We start from the raw sequence: 21,016 nt of genomic DNA on the forward strand, positions 1-21,016 counted from the left end.
AGGTTTTTTACGCATGAAGGTAAAAACATTCTGTGTGCAGCAGACACCCCCCCCCCCCTTCTACTTACCTGAGCCCCCCACCCTTGATTTAGCGATGTCCATGAGGGGACTCTTACTCCTGATTGGCTTTTGGCAGCATGAGCCATTGGCTCCTGCTGTCAATCAAAGCCAGTGAGCCAATCAGGAGATGGAGGGGACAGGGACAGAGCCACAGCTGTGTATGTGAATATACACACACAGAGCTGGGGTCGGGAGTGGGCCTGCTTGGGTGCCCCAGAGCAAGCGGCAGGAGGGAGGAGCCAGGAGTGGCGGTGTAACGTGAAAATTCCCTACCCTCGTCACTTCCTGTGCACGTACGTCATTGAACAGCTGAGCAGCTTCCCACTGCGCATACTCACAGCTGCGGAGGGTAGGGAATTTTCATGGGGTAGTATTTTTTAACGTTACACCGCGTCATATCAGCTGTTGCCGCGCGTCCCACTGCGCATGGGCAGCCACTACATTAAATCATCTCCGCTCCAACCCTGAGATTTACCTGTGGGCGCACGTCATTCATCAGCAGGTGCGGCATCCCACAAGATCTCGGCTCCGTGATTTATATTTTCATAGACCCGCCGGCGCTTTTACATTTTGGAGCCGAGATCAGGGAAGTCTTGATGGGTTGGAGCGGAGATGATTTAATGTAAGCGCGGCAACAGCTGATGCGGTGTAACGTTAAAAAACACTACCCCGTGAAAATTCTCTACCCTCCGCAGCAGTGAGCATGCGCAGTGGGAAGCGGCTCAGCTGTTGAATGACGTACATGCACAGGAAGTTTGAGGGTAGGGAATTTTCATGGGTAGGGTTTTTCACGGAACACTGGCATGGGATCCGAGAAGAGGAGGATCCCGACTGCTTTGTGCAAAGCCAACTGCACAGAGCAGGTAAGTATAACAGGAACTGCAAGAGACTAAAACCAAGTTAAATTCTTACATTTAAAATACTTTTAGGGATGCATTAAGAAATACAGAGCTACATTAATTTGTGTATTTTATATCTGCCTGAAGTTCAGCTTTAAGCACATAGAGTATAATGATGTAACTGCAATGTATACCATAAGGAGCTTTTGCCCTGCACATGCAGGGTCCAATACAGGGTATACCCAATAGCTGAGACACCCTTTTGCAGCATGGTTATTATTTTGTGTTCTCCCAGAGTAGCTGTCATATTGTGTTTTTTCTTTTTTTTTCTTGTTAGCTGCTCTTAGTCAAGCAAATGGAATAGCAGCCAAATTTGTTATCCACTGCCACATTCCACAGTGGGGATCAGACAAATGTGAAGAGCAGTTGGAAAAGACCATCAAAAACTGTTTATCTGTCGCCGAGGAGAAGAAACTCAAGTCTGTGGCATTTCCATCTTTCCCTAGTGGCAGGTATGTTAACTACAAGCGTGAGTAAGAGAGCACTCACCATGCCTAACTGATAACAGCATCTCTTTCCTGTAATGTTTTTCTAAAAGAATTTAGGTGTGGTGTAAGACACACACTTTTTTTTATTTATGAAAGCTCATAAAGCTTCTAGTGAAGGGTAATGGTGAATTATTCACTTCTGGAATGGAAGGTTTTACCCCCCTTAATGACCAGGCCACTTTGTGATTCGGCACTGCGTTACTTCAACTGACAATTGCGCAGTCGTGCGACGCTGTACCCGAATGCGGTTTTTATTCTTTGCGCTATAAACTAAAAAAGATCGACAGTTCGTAAAAAAAAAAAAAAAAAAAACAATTTTTTTCATCATTTTTGGCCAATATGTATTCTGCCACATAATTTTGGTAAAAATAAGTGTATTTTGATTGGTTTGCGCCAAAGTTATAGCGTCTACAACCTAGGAGATAGATTTATGGCATTTTTTTTTTTTTTTACTAGTAATATCGGCGATCAGCGATTTTTAGCGAGACTGCGAAATTGCAGCAGACAGATCGGACACCTGACACTTTTGGGGGGACCAGTGACAATACCACAGTAATCAGTGCTAAAAATATGCACTGTTACTGTACTAATGACACTGGCAGGGAAGGGGTTAACACCTGGGGCAATCAAAGGGTTAAATGTGTGCCTAAGGGATGCTTTTTAACTGTGTGGGGGATGGACTCACTATCAGGGATCCTCAAACTACGGCCCTCCAGCTGTTGCGGAACTACACATCCCATGAGGCATTGTAAATCTCTGAGATTCACAGACATGACTAGGCATGATGGGAATTGTTGTTTCTGAACAACTGGAGAGCCATAGTTTGAAGACCCCTAAAAAATGTAGGCTATGTGGGACTTTAGGTGAGACACCAGCAGGTAATGCCCAGCGTCTCCATCCCTGTATCAGAAAAAACGATAGTTGAAAAGGATTAAAAGAGGTGCATGGAAGCCAGCCAGCCCCCAGTCTGCCACCAACCAAGTAGACCTGTCTTATGATATAAATAAAGAACAGGGGTTTGAGTGTCTCCACAATGGAAGCACATGGCTGCTAATAGATGGATGGCAGCCCAAACCTCCCCCAACCCACCCCCATCCATGACTGGTCTAGTATCTCAAAACTCTAATAACGATGTTCTTGCGATGGTAAAAACTGAAAATGACCAGCTGAGAAGCATACACCTCCAACCCCTTGGCGGATGCAGTGTAAAACACAGATTGGGACTTTATATGAGGCAATTGGCCTGTAAAGCACAGTGCCTCCATCCCTAATTTCATAAAATATTTGGGACTTTACACGAGACAAGCAGGTCATTTTTGAGACACTCAAATTAAAAGTGTTAGGACTGCAGGTAACACAGGGTGAAGTGGCCCTGCAGTTTACACATGCGTTTGCAAATGCATGTCAACTAAACCCCTGTTCTTTATTTATAACATGAGACAGGTCTACTTGGTTGGTGGCAGACTGGATGGTGAGTACATCAGACTGGGGGCTGGCTTCCATGCACCTCTTTTAATCCTTTTCAACTATCGTTTTTTTTTATAGTTTGAAGACTGCACTAGATGAGCATAGAGATCTGTGTTCCTAAATAGCAGTAACATAGGTTCCCTGTGTTCATCTGTGACAGACCGCCGTTCTGTCTCTATGGGGAGCGATTGTGGGTGGCTGGCGGACATTGCGGTCACCAGACCCACTGATTGGCTCCCCCTCTGGGCAATCAGCACGCACAAGCCCCCACTGGCTATTTACAGGTATGCCGTTTCGCGTAACAGAGTCGACCTGCCACAGTATATATGCAGTGGCTGGTCGGCAAGCGATTAAAGCAGTTGTAAACCACTTGCTGTTTGTTTTTTGTTTTTTTATAGGACCTGCAAGGTAAAGCCATATTGTGCTAGTATACATTGCATACTAGCACATTATGTGAAAATTGCCTAAAAAAAATAATAGATTCCAGCGATGCAATGTAATCGCTGGAGGCAGCGTCCACCTTCACCCTGTTTTCCTTCTAGGTCCACGGACTCTTCCTGTGTGACAGGCCGGAGCCGCGATGACATCACTCCCACGCATGCGCAGGGGAGCCGTCATTCACGGCACAGGCATCTGAAGGAACAGCACGGGTAGCCATTCCTTCAAAGCACATGCACCAATGACATCATCGGCTGCATGTAATGTGAATATCTCCTACCTTAGGTACAAATAGGTAATAGCTTAGGGGGCGTGGCTTACCGGCTCATGTAGAAGGACGTGTTTCTCCTCGGCTCCGATATCCTGATACTGTATCATCCTGTTAGTGGACCCTCACCCACCGGAAACATCGCCCGAGTGCTCCGCAGTCGTGTCTGCCTTTCCGAGGCACCGTCCACAGCGTCCCGGACCGCATCGGTGGCCATGACGAGGCAGAAGGAGGAGAGCCTGCCGGCGCCCAAACAAATCCAACATGGCGGCGCCACGCTGCCACAGCGGGCGGGCAAGGACAAGGTGCCTGCGGCGCTCTCTAGACTGGAGCAGTTCGCTCATGTCCCGGCGTCACAGAGAGCGCAGCACAAGCAGACCGCAGCTTCGACGAGCAAGCAACCCGGCCACTCTCCTGCACCGCAGCTGCCTTCTCCCGGGAGGGATGATGCAGCCATGGCTTCCACTGCCGGCACAGTGAGTACTCCTGTGGGGCTCCGGAGGGAGGATGATATCCCTGGGGACTCTGAACCACCTGCCCCCACTATTCAAGATGTGCTAACGGCTGTGCACACCTATGGTGCATCCCTTGCTGACCTGACTGTGGAGGTGAAAAGTATGAAAGAGGGACTGTTACACATGCGGCAGGATATGCAAAAAATCAGGGAGCGGGCCACGGCCTTGGAGGGCAGGGTTAGTGTGGTGGAGGATGAAATGCAACCCCTTATACAAGATGTCAGAATGAACTCCTCTGGGGTCTCTGAGGCAATGGCCAGGCTGGAGGACATGGAAAACCGGCTGCGCCGCAGTAACCTTCGCTTGGTGGGCATACCAGAAAAGGCAGAGGGCAAAACGCCAGTGGAGTTCATAGAGCAATGGCTACTAACAACCTTTGGAAAAGATAGCCTTTCTCCTTTCTTTTCGGTGGAGAGGGCACATAGGGTGCCGTTCAGGGCTCCACCACCAGGGGCCCCTGACCGCCCATTTCTACTGAAACTTCTGCACTACAAGGACAGAGACACTATCCTGAGACTGGCCAGACAACAACCTCGTATGGAGATTCAAGGATCGCGGATTTCTATATACCCTGATTTTTCTGCGGCACTCCAGAAACAACGCGCACGATTCACGGAAGTTAAAAAACGAATGCGTGCCATACCGTTGGTGTACTCCATGTTGTACCCTGCCAAACTGCGAGTAGTGGCTAACGGTGCTGTCCATTTCTTTGAAAATCCCACCATGGCGGTTAATTGGCTGGACCGCCATGAACGCCAGCTGCGGGAGGCTGCGGCCTGATGATACACGATGGCGTGAGCTTCGATACCTTGCGTAGGGGTCCATACTCACCCTGTTGGGAGCTGAACGGTCTCCCCCTTGTTTGCAACAGTTTGCACTCTCAAGTTTGCCGTTCTGACTGCAGTTTTGTTTGGAATGGCCTTCTGTTCTGGACTGTTCGAGTCCGGGCCCTCTTCACTTCACCCCCCTGGGCCCTGTGGGCCAACGGACGTTTCCCTGCGGGGTCTGGATGGGAGTCGCCCTTCGGGCTCTCCGCCTAAAGTGTGCTCTCTCATCGTCTGTACTTTGTTTGCTTCTTCTTTTTTTTTGTTGTTCCTGTCCTCATCATTTTTTTTCTGTTTTGGTGCAACTCCACGACCTATACTGTTAGGATATGCTGAGCACGACTCACCCGAGTCTCTGACGGACCTCCTTGAGACTTTGTCGCTGTCCCTCACCGGATTTCCTTATTGGCAAATCTCCCCCTGGCCTGCTGATGTAACGCAGGCAACTCCTCTAGTGCTAGATACCCATCATGGCTAGCCCACTTGGCACTTTGATATCCTGGAATGTCCGTGGCCTGGGGGACCCTCGCAAGCGTACTGCCATATGGACCTCTTTGTCACACCAGAGTCCTGCTATTGTCTGCCTGCAAGAAACCCATCTGACTACTGACTCTATGGGTTGTATTAGCACCTCTAAATACCCGGTGCAGTTTCATTCCTCTCATACCCAGTACTCTAGGGGGGTATCCATTCTAGTATCAGCTTCAACAAGATTTGAGACTCTTGCCTCTCTGGTTGATCCGCAGGGGAGATTTATTTTTCTTGTGGGGGTGTGGGATACTCTTAAGTGTATTATTGCTAACATATATGTTCCTCCCCCGTTCACGTTCGAGGTGCTGGAGTGTCTGTCCCGGTTTCTTGGTGCACACCCCCAACTCCCGGTGTTGGCTGTGGGGGATTTTAACAATGTCCTTGACCCAACTCTTGACATACTTAAACGGTTCTGCCCGGATGGTTCCAGGACTCCCACTCCCTTTGCTAGGTTTCTGGGGGAGCTGGGACTTCTGGATATCTGGTGTAGCAAGCACCCCTTAGAGGCGGGCTTTTCCTGTCATTCCTTGTCACACTCTACATTGTCCCGTATTGACTTGGCCCTGGGATCTGACCTACTGTTCTCTTACGCACCCGTGGTGAGCTATCTGGCGCGTGGGCTCTCTGACCACTCCCCGATGTTGGTGAGTCTCAGGTTGCCTGGTCCCAGTCTGCCTAGGCAGTGGAATCGCCACTCATCTTACTAATTTCTTTGCCGATAACGGACACTCTGCAGCTCCGGGAATGGTGTGGGATACCATGAAGGCCTTCCTTAGAGGTATTTGTATCAAAGAAATTTCGTCGGTTAAGTCACGGAGCAGGCAATGGGCTCGGGATGCCAGTGAGGCGGTGCTCCGGGCGGAGGCTGCTTTCCTGGCGTCTCCCACAGCGGATAATCAGGGTTGTTGGCTGGAGGCGCAGAGATTCTTTCGCTCCATCCAGCAGCAACAAGCTGAACACAAACGTTTTTTCATGTCACAGGCATACTTTGAAGAAGGGGAAAAGACTGGGCATATGCTTGCAACCATTTCACGGGCGCAGAGGCCTCCCCCGATAATTCACAGATTGACGCTCCCCTCTGGGGATGTGGTTTCTGATACTCCGTCTATCCTGCAGGGCTTCAGTACATTCTTTAGGGATCTCTACGCTTCCCAGGTGTCATACGACCCGAGTGACTTATTGGCATTCCTACATGACCTCCAGTTGCCGCAACTTGCCGCAGCTGATAGGGCTCTCCTGGACTCCCCCATTAAGTTGGAGGAACTCCAGGAGGCACTGGCGGGTTACCCTAACTCGAAGGCACCGGGTGCGGACGGGCTCCCTATTGAGTTGTACAAGGCCTTTAGTGGGGTGCTGCTGCCGGAACTCCTGCGCACTCTTGAGTTCTCATCGGAGTTGGGGTCGCTTCCCCCCTCTATGTATGAGGCGGTGGTGGTGGTTCTATTGAAGCCCGGGAAGGATCCGACGCGCCCTGATTCGTTCAGACCCATTTCCCTCCTCACGTCGGATCTCAAACTTTTTGCTAAGGTACTGGCCAACCGCCTTTCTAAAGTGATCTCTAAAATTGTACATGGGGACCAATCTGGGTTCATCCCGGGGCGTTCCACCGCGACTAACATACGCAGGCTGTACTTGAATATGCAGATTCCTCCAGATAACTGTGGGAACAGGGCTATACTGTCACTCGACGCGGCTAAGGCCTTTGATCGTGTTGAGTGGCAGTATCTCTGGGTTGTTTTAGAGAGACTGGGGTTTGGGCCTCGGTTTATAGCATGGATCAAATTATTGTACAACGCCCCTACGGCGTGTGTGAGGGTCAACAATATGCTGTCTCCGGTGTTCCCGCTGCACAGGGGCACGTGGCAGGGCTGCCCATTGTCGCCCTTGCTGTTCGCCCTGGCGGTGGAGCCCCTGGCGGCAGCAGTTAGGGCCAACCCCGCCATCCATGGGTTCAGAAGGGGAGAGGGGGAAGAGAAAATTGCATTATATGCTGATGATGCTTTGTTGTTCCTTGGTGATACCTCGGGCTCTTTGGTAGAACTGATGACTATGATAGCTAAGTTTGGATCCTTCTCGGGCTTCCGAATCAATTGGGACAAGTCGGTGCTGCTACCGTTGGACCCGTTGGGGGCTGCTCTGCCACCCCTGGCGTCTCAGGTCCAGGTGGTGTCCGAATTTCGGTATTTGGGTATTACTGTGCATCCTGATTTGAGAAAGTATGTCAAACTTAATGTAACCCCATTACTAGGAAGGTTCAAGGAGAAACTGTCCAGCTGGGTCCGACTACCGCTGTCAGTGGTTGGTAGGTGCAATCTTATCAAAATGATTTGGAATCCACAACTGTTGTATGCTCTACATAATGCCCCCGTATGGATACCGATCCACATTTTTAAACAGTTTGACACTATTTACCGGGCACTTATATGGAAAAAACAGTCCCCTAGGATCCGCCTGGGGACGCTACAGGAGGCTAAGGATAGTGGAGGCCTAGCGGTCCCCAACCCATTGTACTATTTTTTGGCTTCCCAACTACAGCATCTCACGGGCTGGTCCCGGGTTGACGACGGCGACCCGATCCGCAGGATACTTGTGGCTTATCTGGGGGGGAGTCGCTGGTGGAATCGTTAGAAAGTGGGGAGCTGGGTACGTTTCCCCAGCACCCGACTCTGCTATTGGTAGACAAGGTGTGGCGCAGGGCCCGAGATCACTTTACTTATAGGGGGTTCTCCAGGTTTTCCCGCATACTTCGTAATGCCAACTACCCAGAGCTGGATAGACTCCGGGATACCCTGAACTGGGCTAGCTATGGCATCCGATTCATTTTCCAACTGTATAGGGGAAATACTCTCAAAGACTTCCAGGCACTTCGGGCTGAATTTGGGCTGCCTAACACATTATTCTACCAATACTTACAATTGCGACATGCCATCGCGGCACAAACCAGGGAGTCCCCGTGGGGTCTATGCCACCCGGTTATACTTATGAGCCTAGTAAACTCTACAGTGAAGAAGGGGCAAATTTCCTCCTTATACTCTTCCTTCATGGAACACGTGTCGAGGGCCATGACATATAGGTGCAGATCGGCCTGGGCGGACGAACTGGGATCACTAGCGTCGGAAGAGTGGACAGGTATACTTGACAATGTGCTCAAGGTGTCCCTGTCGGCTTCACAGCGCCTTACGCAACTATTCATATTGCATCGTACATACCGGACTCCGCAGCGACTGCACAGCTGGGGCAGGAGGGATTCTCCGTTCTGTCCACGCTGCAAGACTCAGGAGGGAACACTAATCCACATGCTTTGGAGATGTCCAAAATTACACCGCTACTGGACTGAAGTACTTCGCTCCATTAACACTATATGGGGGCTGAAGCTCCCTCAGGACCCGAAGCTTTGTATTCTGGGCTGGTTAGACGAGGAATTGTATACCCCAGGGGTGTTTGAGGCGGTCCTCAGGACCCTATTTCTCGCCCGCAAATTGATAGCGAGGAAATGGATATCTCCATCTGCTCCCACACATGCGGAATGGATGGCTGAGGTTAAGTCTCTGTTGTCCAGGGAACATTTGACTTTTTTACATAGGGGCAGCCACATGAAGTTTGAACGCATCTGGGGACCATGGTTGGACGTGCCAGGACTGGCTCCTCCGCACCTGGTCACTAATAGATTCCTGGGGGGGGGTAGTTTCCTCAGCCCCTTGAACCTGTTGTGGATTTCATTACTTATTCTAGATTGGGCCTGGATAACTGTCTGGTGGGTGGGGGTGGACAGGGTCAGGCTACATACTCCCTTTTTACCTGGAGGGATGGTGGGGAAGTCGGTGGGGAGAGGGGAGGGAACTCTCTGTGATTTTCCCCCTTATGACTGGAGGTTGCACCACCAAACTACTATCTTTTTGTCCTTTTTCTGATTCTGTGTTTCTATCTTTCCTCTCTATCTTTTTCTTTCTCTCTATATGTCCGATTATGCTTTTCCAATATGGTGAGGCCGGTTTCAAAGATCCTTGATTGGCCATGAATCAGAGTGCCGACAATGTTATGTGCACTGGTACATTCTCCTTGAACCTAGGGGGGACCCCCAATTTAGGGATGATTCATATTTCATTCATTTATGTTTTTTATGGAATGGAGAATTTATGCTTGTTATTATTCCAATGTCTCTTGCTGTCTGCTGTTACGTGCTATTGATACCTGGCCGGAGTTCATTGTAATGGATGTTTCTTTTTCTTTTTGTTTTTCTGTTGTTTGTAATGAAAAGTGTTTTCTAAATAAAAATTATCTGATTTAAAAAAAAACAAATAGGTAATAGCTTACCTATAGATACAAATTATGCACAGGAGTTTACTTCCTCTGTAAATATTGGGAGGTACGAGTGTAGTGTTCTACAAGTCACCAGGAACTGGACAATATACCTAGTAAGAAGAAATACACATTTTGGATAATTCCTGGGTAAAGTAAACCTGTCAGAATCCTGGGAATCAATTTCAGCCAAAACCATGTCAAAATGACTAGTGGATCGAAAAATACCAACTACTAAATTTATGGGCAAAACGAGCCATCCTTGATCCCTATAGCAACTTTTATGTCTCATGCACACGGAACATTTTTACAGCTGTTGTTTTTGATGTCAGATGTTTTTTTTTCTGTGGCCCCAGCATGTTATCCTATGTGTCCATGCACACATAGGCTGTTATCAGCAGTTTTTGGCAGGCGAATTTTCTGGCTGTAAAAAAAAAACCCAGAACTAGTGGGTTTTAGGAGGAGTTTTTCAGCTGTAAAAACGCTCTAATTCTGATAAAAGCTGAAAAAGATGGCTATTCGGTGTAGAACGTTTTTTTTTTTAGCCGTAAGCTTTTGTGGGAGTACAGCTACAGATTTCTGCTGGCATTTTGATGACATCCAGTGTGGATGAGGCCTAAATGCAAATGTATAGGCCTCATTCACACAGGTGCTGAGGCCCATAGATTGTGAATGGGCCTGTTTTATTATGTGACTTGAGCCACCAAAAGCTGCATGCGTGCGTATAGGAGGGCACCAGCTGCATTGACACAGCAGCCCTGAACGCAAACAGTGTGCATTCAGGGCCACTCACCCATACAAATTGGTACGAGCAGCTGCGTCTGTGCAGCCACTGGGTCCCCAAACATTTACATGAGCTGCCTGCACACAGTACCTGGCGGCTCTAACCGCATAAACAAATGACCCATTCAGGTCTACGAGTTCAACACTCATGTGAATGAGGCCATACACTCACAAAGATCATACTATTTACCTCAAGAAGGGTTTCAGTGCCCCTTTTTCTTAGGAAGTTTTGCAAATAGGGTCATCTAGGGGCAGTGCGTTCCCCTGTCTTTTTACTTATCTCAGGAGGGACATATGCAGGGTCCAAACCAACTGCAGCCTGTCAGTCTATGGCTGGATGGTGCCATACTAAGTGGTACGTGTGTTTGGCTCTTTTTGTTCAGGGACAAAGTTACTGTATTAATAGGCCCAGGCAGAATTGGAAAAATTGCACTGGTGCATTAAAGGGGCAAAGAATGAAGTATCCAATATTTTTGGGGTAATGTAACCGCGACTCTCCTGATCATGTGAGATAAGAGTGGGAAACGGCCTCAGCCTACACTTCTCCACAAACCACGGGGGGCGCGGTTGGCCAACATCCAAACTAACCTAGTTTTACTTCAGCAGGTCGGCTCTGTTACACGAAACGACCTACCTGTACGTCGCTTCATGTAGCAGATAGTGGGGGCGCACGCATCTTGGCTACATGGGGGAGCCAGTCGGCGGGTCCAGCGGACACGCCGAGCACCCACCATCGCTCCCCATGGAGACAGAACGCCAGTCTGCCGATGTAAATGCGGTAGACTGCTGTTCTGTCAGTGATGAACACAGGGTTCCTGTGTTCCACCTATTTAGGAACAGAGGTCTCTGTGTTCATCCAGTGATTACAACACCCACACCATTAGAAAGCACCCCCTAGGCACACAATTAACCCTTTGATCGCCCCTGGTGTTAACCCCTTCCCTGCCAGTGTAATTAGCATAGTAACAGTGCATATTTTTAGCACTGATTACTGTAGTAATGTCACTGGTCCCCCCCCCAAAAGTGTCAGTTAGTGTCACAATGTCACAGTCCCACACTTATTGGGATTTTTTTCTTACCAAAAATATGTAGCAGAATACATATTGGCCTAACAATGAAAAAATTTTTTTAAATTGAATGTTTTGTAGCAGAAATGAAAAAAAATATATATATTTTTTTTTTTTTCTCCGAATTTTCGCTTGTTTGTATATAGTGCAAAAAATAAAACCCGCAGAGGCAATCAAATACCACCAAAAGAAAGATCTATTTGTGGGGGAAAAAAGGACATCAATTTAACTTGGGTACAGCCTTGCACGACTACGCAATTGTCAGTTAAACTATCACAAAAATATGGCCTGGTCATTAGGGGGGTAAATCTTCTGCTCCTTAAGTGATTAATATTTTTGCTAGTTTTTGTTAGTCATAATGGGTTTCGAAGACAATTTAGAGTGAAAATGAAGCGCCAAGAGGCCTAGTTGCTCCTTTACAGTACTTGTTTTTGCCACTGCATATAGATTTTTTTTTTAACAATTTACTTGTTTTCTGTACACAGAAATGGTTTTCCAAAGCAGACAGCGGCTCAAGTCATTTTGCGAGCCATCTCCAACCATTTTGGTTCCTCCAGCTCATCCACTGTGAAGAATATTTACTTCCTGTTGTTTGACAGTGAAAGTATTGGTATCTACGTACAGGAAATGGCCAAGCTTGATACAAAGTAGAAAGAAGGCCGACCTTGGCTGAAACAGCTTACAGACAGGGATGGTTGGAAACCTGTAACAAGAGGATAAGAAGACCAAGAGCTGATGTTTTATTGTTAAGAATTATAAGAAGGTGTGAACAATGTTTGAAGTTTTGTGGTTTAAGGACAGATATTGATTTTTTTCCCCATGGTTGAAGAGGTATGTTTGGGCTAAACAAGTCTCATTATCAATCCCCCCTACCCCCTCATGTAACAAGCCAGCACCCCCTTTGCATTTTTATAGAATCTGGAAAATATATCCCTCTGTCGTCATCAGCCATGTTTTTCTTCAAGAATCTTGTTCCCAATGTTTTCTTATTTTTTTTCCTGTCTTATTATTTTAGATTTAGTGTTAAAAAAACAGCTGAAAAAAACTTGTTTTAGATTTGTAGTATTGGATTTTACAAAAGAAATAAGACCACAATATTATTTAAAAAAAAAAAAAAAAAAATCAACGTTCTTATATTGCTTGTCTCTTGTGTATTTCATTGGATTATTACTTTTAGCCAAATACATGGCTGTCAGACTAAACGCTTTTCACCTAAAAGGGTCAAATGTAGTTTATTACCATGGCCAAACATATAATTTCGCAAAGTGCAAGTCTTGTAGAATATTACCTTCTTACTAAAAAAAAGTGTTTTACAAGCCATCACTTTTAGCACACATTTATACCACAGTTTACCTTTAAACCAAAATTTTTTGTTTTTTTATTTTAATGTTTGGTAAAGTAAACCTGTGATTTACTTACCCATGTAAGACATCCAACACTACTATGCTGGCCCCTTTAGTAGTACATTTTCACTTCTTTTTGCTTACCTGCTAAGAGTGAAGAAAAATACATGGTACTTCCAGATATGGAGGATCATGCTCAGGCACCTAGCCATGTTCTATGAGGAGTGGGAAGAGAGTCATTAGTCCTGTGTAAGCTCCAATTTGCTTCTTGGAGCTTACCCTGGGCTTCCTCTCTTTGCTCCTTGAGGATGAACAGAGGTGGTGGAGAGAAGGTGAGAGATAATAATTACAGCTTGTAAATTAAAGTGACAATTTTTGCATCTTGTACAGTGGCGGCTGGTGCTCCATCAGTCGGGGGGGGCAACAGACGGACCTGGCTGTGGCCCCCCCATCACTCCAGCCTGCACCACCACATCACCCCCCCTCCGTCAGTTTACTTACCTTGTTCCTCCGGCGGCTTCCCCCTCAGGCTCCTTCATGTCCCTTCTCAGTGGCCGTCTCCTCCCCCCTTCTTGGCCAATAGCATGCCTTCTCCTTTTGGCCAATCAGGAAACAGGTCTCAGGACCCGCTTCCTGATTGGCCGAGAGGAGAATCAGTGTGGCAATAGTGAATATTCATTTGCTATTTGTCAAACAACTTGGTGGGCTCAGGGTGCAGTGCTCTGCGCCCGAGGCCACCCTTTTTAGAAGCCTACTAGAGCCTCTGGCTCTAATCAGGGGCTTTAAAAAAAAGCCCATTGGAATCCATGCATCTGGCGCCCTGCATGTAGATTAGGGGGCGGGATGCATGGATAGGGGGGGCGGCGTCCCTGCGCCCCCAATGGACGGGCTGCCACTGATCTTGTATAGGAAAAGTGTACTGGTTCTTTTTAGGCATAGCAGGTAGAACATGCAAATCAATTTTTTATACCCCAATGGTCAACTTCATCAATGAGCAGCTCTAGCCTTTTCCAGCTTGGATACAGCTGTGTAGGCTTGCTGGATTTGGACAATGCAAGATATGAGCTACATACTTATGAAAAAAATGGAGAATATAAGCAGCGAGGTAAAGGGTCTATCAAGTACCTACCTGATAAGGAAGGCCTCTCTTACACCTCTGACTCGGGGCCCCTGATAGTGTGAACAGAAGGCGCAGGAGTGCAGAGTGCCTGCAAGTCTTGCTAGCAGAGCCATGAGTCCATGCCAGGCAGGGTTAATCACCAGAGGTCTTCAGTGAAGCAGGCAGGCTGGGTGGCAGCAGGCTGGCACTAGCAATAGCAGGCATATACAGGTAGCAGACAGTGAGTGGGTAAGCAGGCACAGCTAGTTGACAGGCAGGTCCTGGAGGAAGAGCAAAGTCAGGCAAGCCAGGCCATACACTGGCAAGACCGATCAGGTACACATCTCTTCCAACATGGTGATCTCTCTGTTAATTGCTTTGCATGCTTGTGTCTGTTTTATATTGAATTAGTATTTAGCTCTTACCAGCATCACTGCTTTAATTAGAGACCCAGGAGTTGTGATGTCGTTCCTTCAAAGGATGTTCCAGTTCTTAGTACATGATGAATGTGCATCTTCTGCACAAGTAGGAAGGTTTACCATGCCTGCAAAATTTCTACTTCCAAAACTTTTATCTTAGAAAACCAGTTTAAAAAAAAAAAAAATGCTCCTAAACTGATGCATATGTCATGTACTATTTTTTTTTTTACACACTTTATGCATTAAAAGTTACAAAATTATCAAGTTTGGCAGGAACTGGATGGCTTTCGTCCCGTCTTACGACCGGTTTCTGTCAAATGAGCATGCTGAAAAACCAGCATCTGATCATTGTGTTTAGCACAGTGGGGGAGATTGAGCACTAGCATCACTTGTGTTAGTATGATGAACTCTGTTTTTTTTTTTTTTTGTTCATCCCACAGGGTTGAATGAAAAAACTTAGTGAGTACCCAGCTTTAAAGTGTTGGTAACTTTTTTGAACTTGTACCTACCTACAGGTAAGCCTACAAATAAGGTTTAGGAAAGCAAAGCTCACAACAGGGAACACACCTAATAGAGTGGAAATACCTAATGGAAATTCGGCCGGGAATTTTCGTCCGACGAGCGATCTGACGAATTTTGGCTTGTTAGTATGGTGCTCTCGACAACCGACTCCGACTTTTCGGCCGAAAAAATCCTGGTGTGCAGGCTATAAAATTTTTGTCCTCCGTCAAAACACGTCCGATTTTCATGCAGCCAGTACAGATTTAGATGGGGAAAAATCTTAAGAGCAAGACTAGGCATGCTCAGAGAAGAAAGAACACATACAAAGCAATCCAACACATGACATCACTTCTGAAGTAGAATTCTGTCGTGCGGGAAAATTTGTGTGCAGTCTAGAGCACATTCCAACCAACAGACACTACTCTGGACAAAAGACGGTAGACCGGTCGGCGGAAATTTGTTGCGTGTGTACGAGGGTGGAGTCCTTCACTGGGTCTTCTGGCTCAAATGGCCCCCAGCCATTGAAAACAAAGCTCCAAGAAAGATGTAGCCGGCAACTCTAGAATCCCATGGAAATCTTTATTTGCTACATAAAGGTCAAGATTAAAAACGGCTGATGCGTTTAGGCATACAGCCTTGTTTACAGCAACTGTGAACAAGGCTGTATGACAAATTGCGTCAGCTGTTTTTAGCCTTGACCTTTACTGGAGGTTTGAGTTGCCGGCTACATCTTTCTTTGAGCTACAAAAAGATTTACCTGTAGGTAAAGTGAATATCTCCAAAACCTGCAGTGTTTAGAAGATATTCACCCTTGATGCAGCCGGTGACGTCACTGGCGCATGCACTCTTAGGCCTCATGCACACTGGACGTTTTTTACAGCTGCTGTTTTTGGCATCAGACGTTTTATTCTGCAGCCAATAAACGCCCCAGCATGTTATCCTATGTGTCCATGCACACATAGGCTGTTATCAGCAGTTTTTGTCAGGGGCGTTTTCTGGCTGTAAAAAGAACCAAAAACTAGTGGGTTTTGAGTGGCGTTTTTCAGCTGTAAAAATGCTGTAACGTCAATAAATGCTGCTTACTGTCGTTTTTTTATTCCATTGCTTTTTTTATAAGCCTGGGTTCTGTTTGGAGGTGTAGTTCATGGAACATAGCCTGGGTTCACACTGGTGCATGCTGAGCACTGCATGTGATTTGCACCAAAAACGCCCCGCATTCCTGTGCACATTGCATGCGATGTCTGTGTGATGTGATTCTGGCAAGTACACTGAATTTTGCAATCTGTTTTGGGGTATCGTTTCTGAAAAACACGAAGCCCTGTTGACATTGTGCTGATTTGGCATGCGATTTGTCATGTCAAATCGGAGCCTATTGCCAGCAACGGCACCGGTTCACACTGAGGGCAGGTTTGAAATCATTCAGCTGAACGCCCACGATTTCAAACTCGCATGTCAGTGCGACTTCGGGGGCGTTTTGACAGAAATCTGTATGGGTTCATGCATAGATGTCTTTTGAAATTGCCCTGAAGTCGCCAAAAGTAGTGCAGAAACTACTTTTTGGAATCTGTGCGGTGCCACAAAGTCAGGGTTGCACCAATATGGACAGTGACGTTGCCGGCAATAGGCTCCGATTTTGACATGTGAATTTGCATGTCAAATCTGCCCAATGTGAACAGGAGCTTAATGTTCCATGAACGACACACTGAAACAGATTGCAAAATGCAGTGAGCTTGACCGAATCTACACCCATGCGATGCGATTTTGATGCTGGGGAAAAAAGGGTCCACATTCGCACCAAATGTTGTAGGACCCTTTTTCCCCCACATCTAAATCTTATCCCATGGGCGTGAACACCCATGCGATGCAATTCTGGCAAGCATTGCATTGTGGGAAAGTCCAAGCTACTAAAATAGCAGAGAGGTGATTTTTAGCTAAAAACACCAATGCTAAAAAAAACGCTGGAAAAAAACTCACTACAAAGCTGCTGGTGTTTTTATAACGTCAAGTGTGCATGAGGCCTATAATAAGGCTTACCTGTAGGTACAAATAATATCTCCTAAACCGGCATGGTTTAGGAGATATTTACAGTGCATGCAGCCGCTCTCGCGAGCGGCGCATGCGCTCTGAAGGTCCGGGGGATCTTCAATTAATTTGCCGGGAGCTTGCCGGAAAATCACTCCCGTGCGCATGCGCGGGAGTGACATCATCGCGGCTCCGGCCAATCATCGCGCCGGAGCCGTCTCTTCCGGCCAATCACCGCGCCGGAGCCGCCGAACCCAGAAGAGACGGCGAGGGATCATGGCAGCGATGTCCGGGGGTCCGTGTGGGGGCTTCGTTCTAAGGTAAGTTACACATAATGGGCTAGTGTGTGATGCATACTAGCCCAGTATGCCTTTGTCTTGCAGGTTTTTTTTTTCCCCTAGGGATTACAACCGCTTTAAGCATGGTATGCCGGACATCTGTGCTGCAGTTGAGGGCTCCCATGCACATGTGCGGGAGTGACGTCATTGCAGCACCAGCCACTCCTACAGCCGAAGCCCGCAAACCCAGAAGGAAAACCGGGGGGGAGGGGGGGGATGAAGACGGAAGGAAGCCCTGTCAGCGATGACAGCCTCCTGCTGGAGGACTTTGTTCTAAGGTAAGTATTTCATGTACGCGATGCATACTAGCACATTATTATTATTATTGCCTTGCAGGGGATTTTTATTTATTTATTTTCGTTTTAATACGTCAGCTGTACAGTACCTACCCTGCTGTGCCTTGTACCAGGCATGTGGATAAAGAAAATTTCTTCATTGGATCCCGTGGTGGTGTGCGACCATTTTCATATCATGGTATGAGACAGCCCCAAAAAGCAAATAGCAATTGTAAATACCAAACCTGAATAAGTACACACACAAAATTTGTTTTATTGCTTAAAATATGTTTATTATGGGGTAACCCATTTATCTATAGATAACAAAATTTCACAAACAAACAGCGTAGCCTTAAAGGCAAGGCTTAGGTAAAAAAAAAAAAAAAAAAGTTTTAACTTTGTCCCTCCAACCTTATACTGGATGACCAAACCCCGCTAACACCACGACATGTTCAGACACATGGGAGGGCGTCTCTCTGTCACTCTTGCTGGTGCTACAATCACAGCTGCTCTGGCATGGGCCTAAATAGGCTGGGAGCTGCATAGTACTCTGCATATTAATTCTATCCAATTACAGCTGCTCTGGGAATTCAAAACTCTCCATCCTCACCTGCAAAAGACATGACAATCAGCACACATAGCCCCGTGCTCATCCCATGCGGAGCTTCCTTAAGCACTGCAGCTCCTTCCATTCTGTGGGGTTCTAGAAGTACATGCGCCATACGATATATTCAGGTACCAGACAGAAGTCTTGTTACTACTTCATTTATTGACAATTGTTTATTTCAACCTAATGGAATCCTAGACACTAGTTCAATTCTATATACACAGATTTGAATATCTTTATGGCTCCCAATCTTGAACTATTTCTTATGTAATCTTTTTGGGAAAGGTACATGCGCAGAAGCAAGTGGTTGCTAACCTGCTGATGGACTTTACTGTTAATCTCTTGTGACCAACAAAGTAAACTTGCATACATTTTAAAATATTTAACTTAATTTATTAACATTAACAGTATTTATATTTTTGGAGTTTAAAAAAAAATACATAATCAGGCAGTTTGTTTACCATTGAATAACAATTACACTAGAAATTCTGTTATGTACAGATGTATAAAATGCTTGCTTATTGAGGAAGATGATCCTTGGTTGAGGTAGTCTTCAAAATGGAAAATCAAGTATGAGGCCCTATGAAAGCACTTATTTTGGCATCGTCTGTCCCATGTTGTTCCAACTCTTTGAGACAAATATATCTCGGCTTTTAGCCTTGGTCACTAACATTCTGCCCATGTAAAAGCCATTGAACTGCCCCACTCCATCATTTCGACCCATTGATAGAAGCATTGTAACTGGCCCTGAATAAGAGGAAACAGACAGACAATTACATTCACACATACAATATGTAGGTTAAGATCAGCAATCTGACGAGGTGTTCTAGTAGTCCATGAGCAAACAGGCAGCAGATCACTGGCCCAAAGTCTTCAAAACAGCAAGCTCTTAAGTGTTTTATAACCTTCTTATGCTTCACGGCTATGTGGCTCAATAAAACACTTTGTGTATTACATTCTGGAAGATAAAGGTATTTTATTAGGGATGGGTCTCTCTGTTTGGTTTGCAGCAGAACTCCTGAACAGGGGAAATGTTCTAACCTGAACAGCGAATCCGATTAAAGTCTATGGGAGCCAAACAAGAAAAATCAAAAGTGCCCATTTTGAAAGCATATATGCAAGTAATTAGCCATAAAAGGGGTATGGGCGTCATGCGACACCGGAAGGGGGCGGGGCCCCTTACCTATATAGGGAATGTCAAAGTGCGGAGCGGGCATAGGTGGCTCATGTCAGCGGCTGGTGTGATTGACAATGGACACTATCTTTTAATAAAGAATTTGTCAAAAACTCTTGTGTGGTTATTACTTTTGTACACTTTTTTGGTAAATGGGTAGGGGTACTATGTACCCACTACTAATTCACATAGAGGGGGGGGCGGGATCTGGGGCCCATCTGATTAAAGGGGGCTTCCAGATTCCGATAAGCCCCCTGCCCGCAGACCCCGACCACCACAGCCCAGGGTAGTCGGGAAGAGCCCCTTGTCCCCATCAACATAGGGACAAGGTGCTGTATGAGTGCCCAACCCCCCCCCCCCCCCTTTCCTGACCTGCCAGGCTGCATTCCCAACAGGCAAATGTTCGACCTGAGCCTGAGTTCGCCCATCCCTAGTATTTACACTATTTTTTTTTTTTATACTATTGGAGCACTCTAATGAGGACTATGTAATGTATAGGAAGGTTGGGGCAAAAGTCATTAAGGGTGAAATAACCTTTTAAGCATGGGGCAGGTACTGAGAGTACAAATAATAATAATCCTTTAAACACTGGTTCATAAACTCATGTACATCCTCAAATAATTGGTGGAATGAAACATTAGCAGTATGTATTATGGCATACAGCTCATTAACTTTTGGGGGTCTATAAATGTTTTACACAACTTTCACTTAGCATTCACATTGCTAGGATGCTAGGTGCTTTTCCAATGAGTTGTGCAAGTCCAAACTATTTTAGGGCATGGCAGCCCACTTTTATTAAACAGAACGGAAAATTCAGGTAACATCAGTTGCCCACCATCAACAGTCAACTGTAAATACCCGGCCACCTGGCTCCCCTGTTAGTAGCTCCGCTGCTCTTCTTACCAGTCCCTCTGATTGTGTCGCCCAGCTCTCTTGGTTCACTTGGCTCGCTTGGTCTTTAGCCACAGCACCCTGCTCCATGGCCCCCTCCTGGCCTTTAAATAAGGGTTCTCCTGACACCCAGATAGGACCCTGCCTGACTCCTGGAATGAGACCTCCTGTCTCCTTACGGGGCTCCTCTGACCCCTAGGCAATACCTACTGTCTCTTGACTCCTGACTGAGGCTCCTCTGACCCCTGGGTGAGGCCTTCTGTCTCCAATATGGGAGCTGTCTCCAAACTGGGAGCCCTAAGATATCCTCAGGCTTGAGTATATAATGACTCTGCACACCTGTGTACTCCCACAAGCTGCAGGAACCTGGATTAAAGGTTTCATCCCACCCAATACGCTACAAGCTCCAGGCCCTGAGCAGGACTACAGAATCCTGAGAAAACCAAAAAATAGGATTTTTGTACTTACCATAAAATCCATTTCTCTGAGTTTATTGACGGACACAGTTCTCCATATTCAGAACCATAGGGTTATATTGCCCCCTACTTGGCTACACCTATGGGCAGTCCTAGGAAATATACATCCATCTGATATAGGCCTTGGTTTTAGTAACAAGCAGTGTCAGAAGTATCAAAACTCTATAAAGGGGTGGGTGCTATGTCCATCAATGAACTCAGAGAAATTTATTTTACGGTATGTACAAAAATC

At 46.5% G+C, this 21,016-nt stretch overlaps 2 protein-coding genes across 2 annotated transcripts in view; one reads left to right on the plus strand and one right to left on the minus strand.

The window, feature by feature from the left end:
- The window catches only part of MACROH2A2 (macroH2A.2 histone), a gene marked incomplete at its 5' end in the record, with an annotated part of 29,225 nt that extends 16,452 nt beyond the window's left edge, over positions 1-12,773 (plus strand). Inside the window, 2 exons of the mRNA XM_082269400.1 lie at positions 1,237-1,411; positions 12,125-12,773. Of these exons, the coding sequence (XP_082125526.1) occupies positions 1,237-1,411; positions 12,125-12,290 (341 nt within the window). The 3' untranslated portion in view covers positions 12,291-12,773. The remainder of the gene's footprint in view (positions 1-1,236; positions 1,412-12,124) is intronic.
- Positions 12,774-18,661: 5,888 nt separating this feature from the next.
- AIFM2 (AIF family member 2) overlaps positions 18,662-21,016 on the minus strand; it is a 65,503-nt gene continuing 63,148 nt past the window's right edge. Inside the window, exon 8 of the mRNA XM_082268012.1 lies at positions 18,662-18,990. Within this exon, the coding sequence (XP_082124138.1) occupies positions 18,836-18,990 (155 nt within the window). The 3' untranslated portion in view covers positions 18,662-18,835. The remainder of the gene's footprint in view (positions 18,991-21,016) is intronic.

The sequence above is a fragment of the Pelophylax lessonae genome (assembly GCF_965119305.1).
Source record: "Pelophylax lessonae genome assembly, chromosome: 9".
Lineage (NCBI taxonomy): Eukaryota > Metazoa > Chordata > Amphibia > Anura > Ranidae > Pelophylax > Pelophylax lessonae.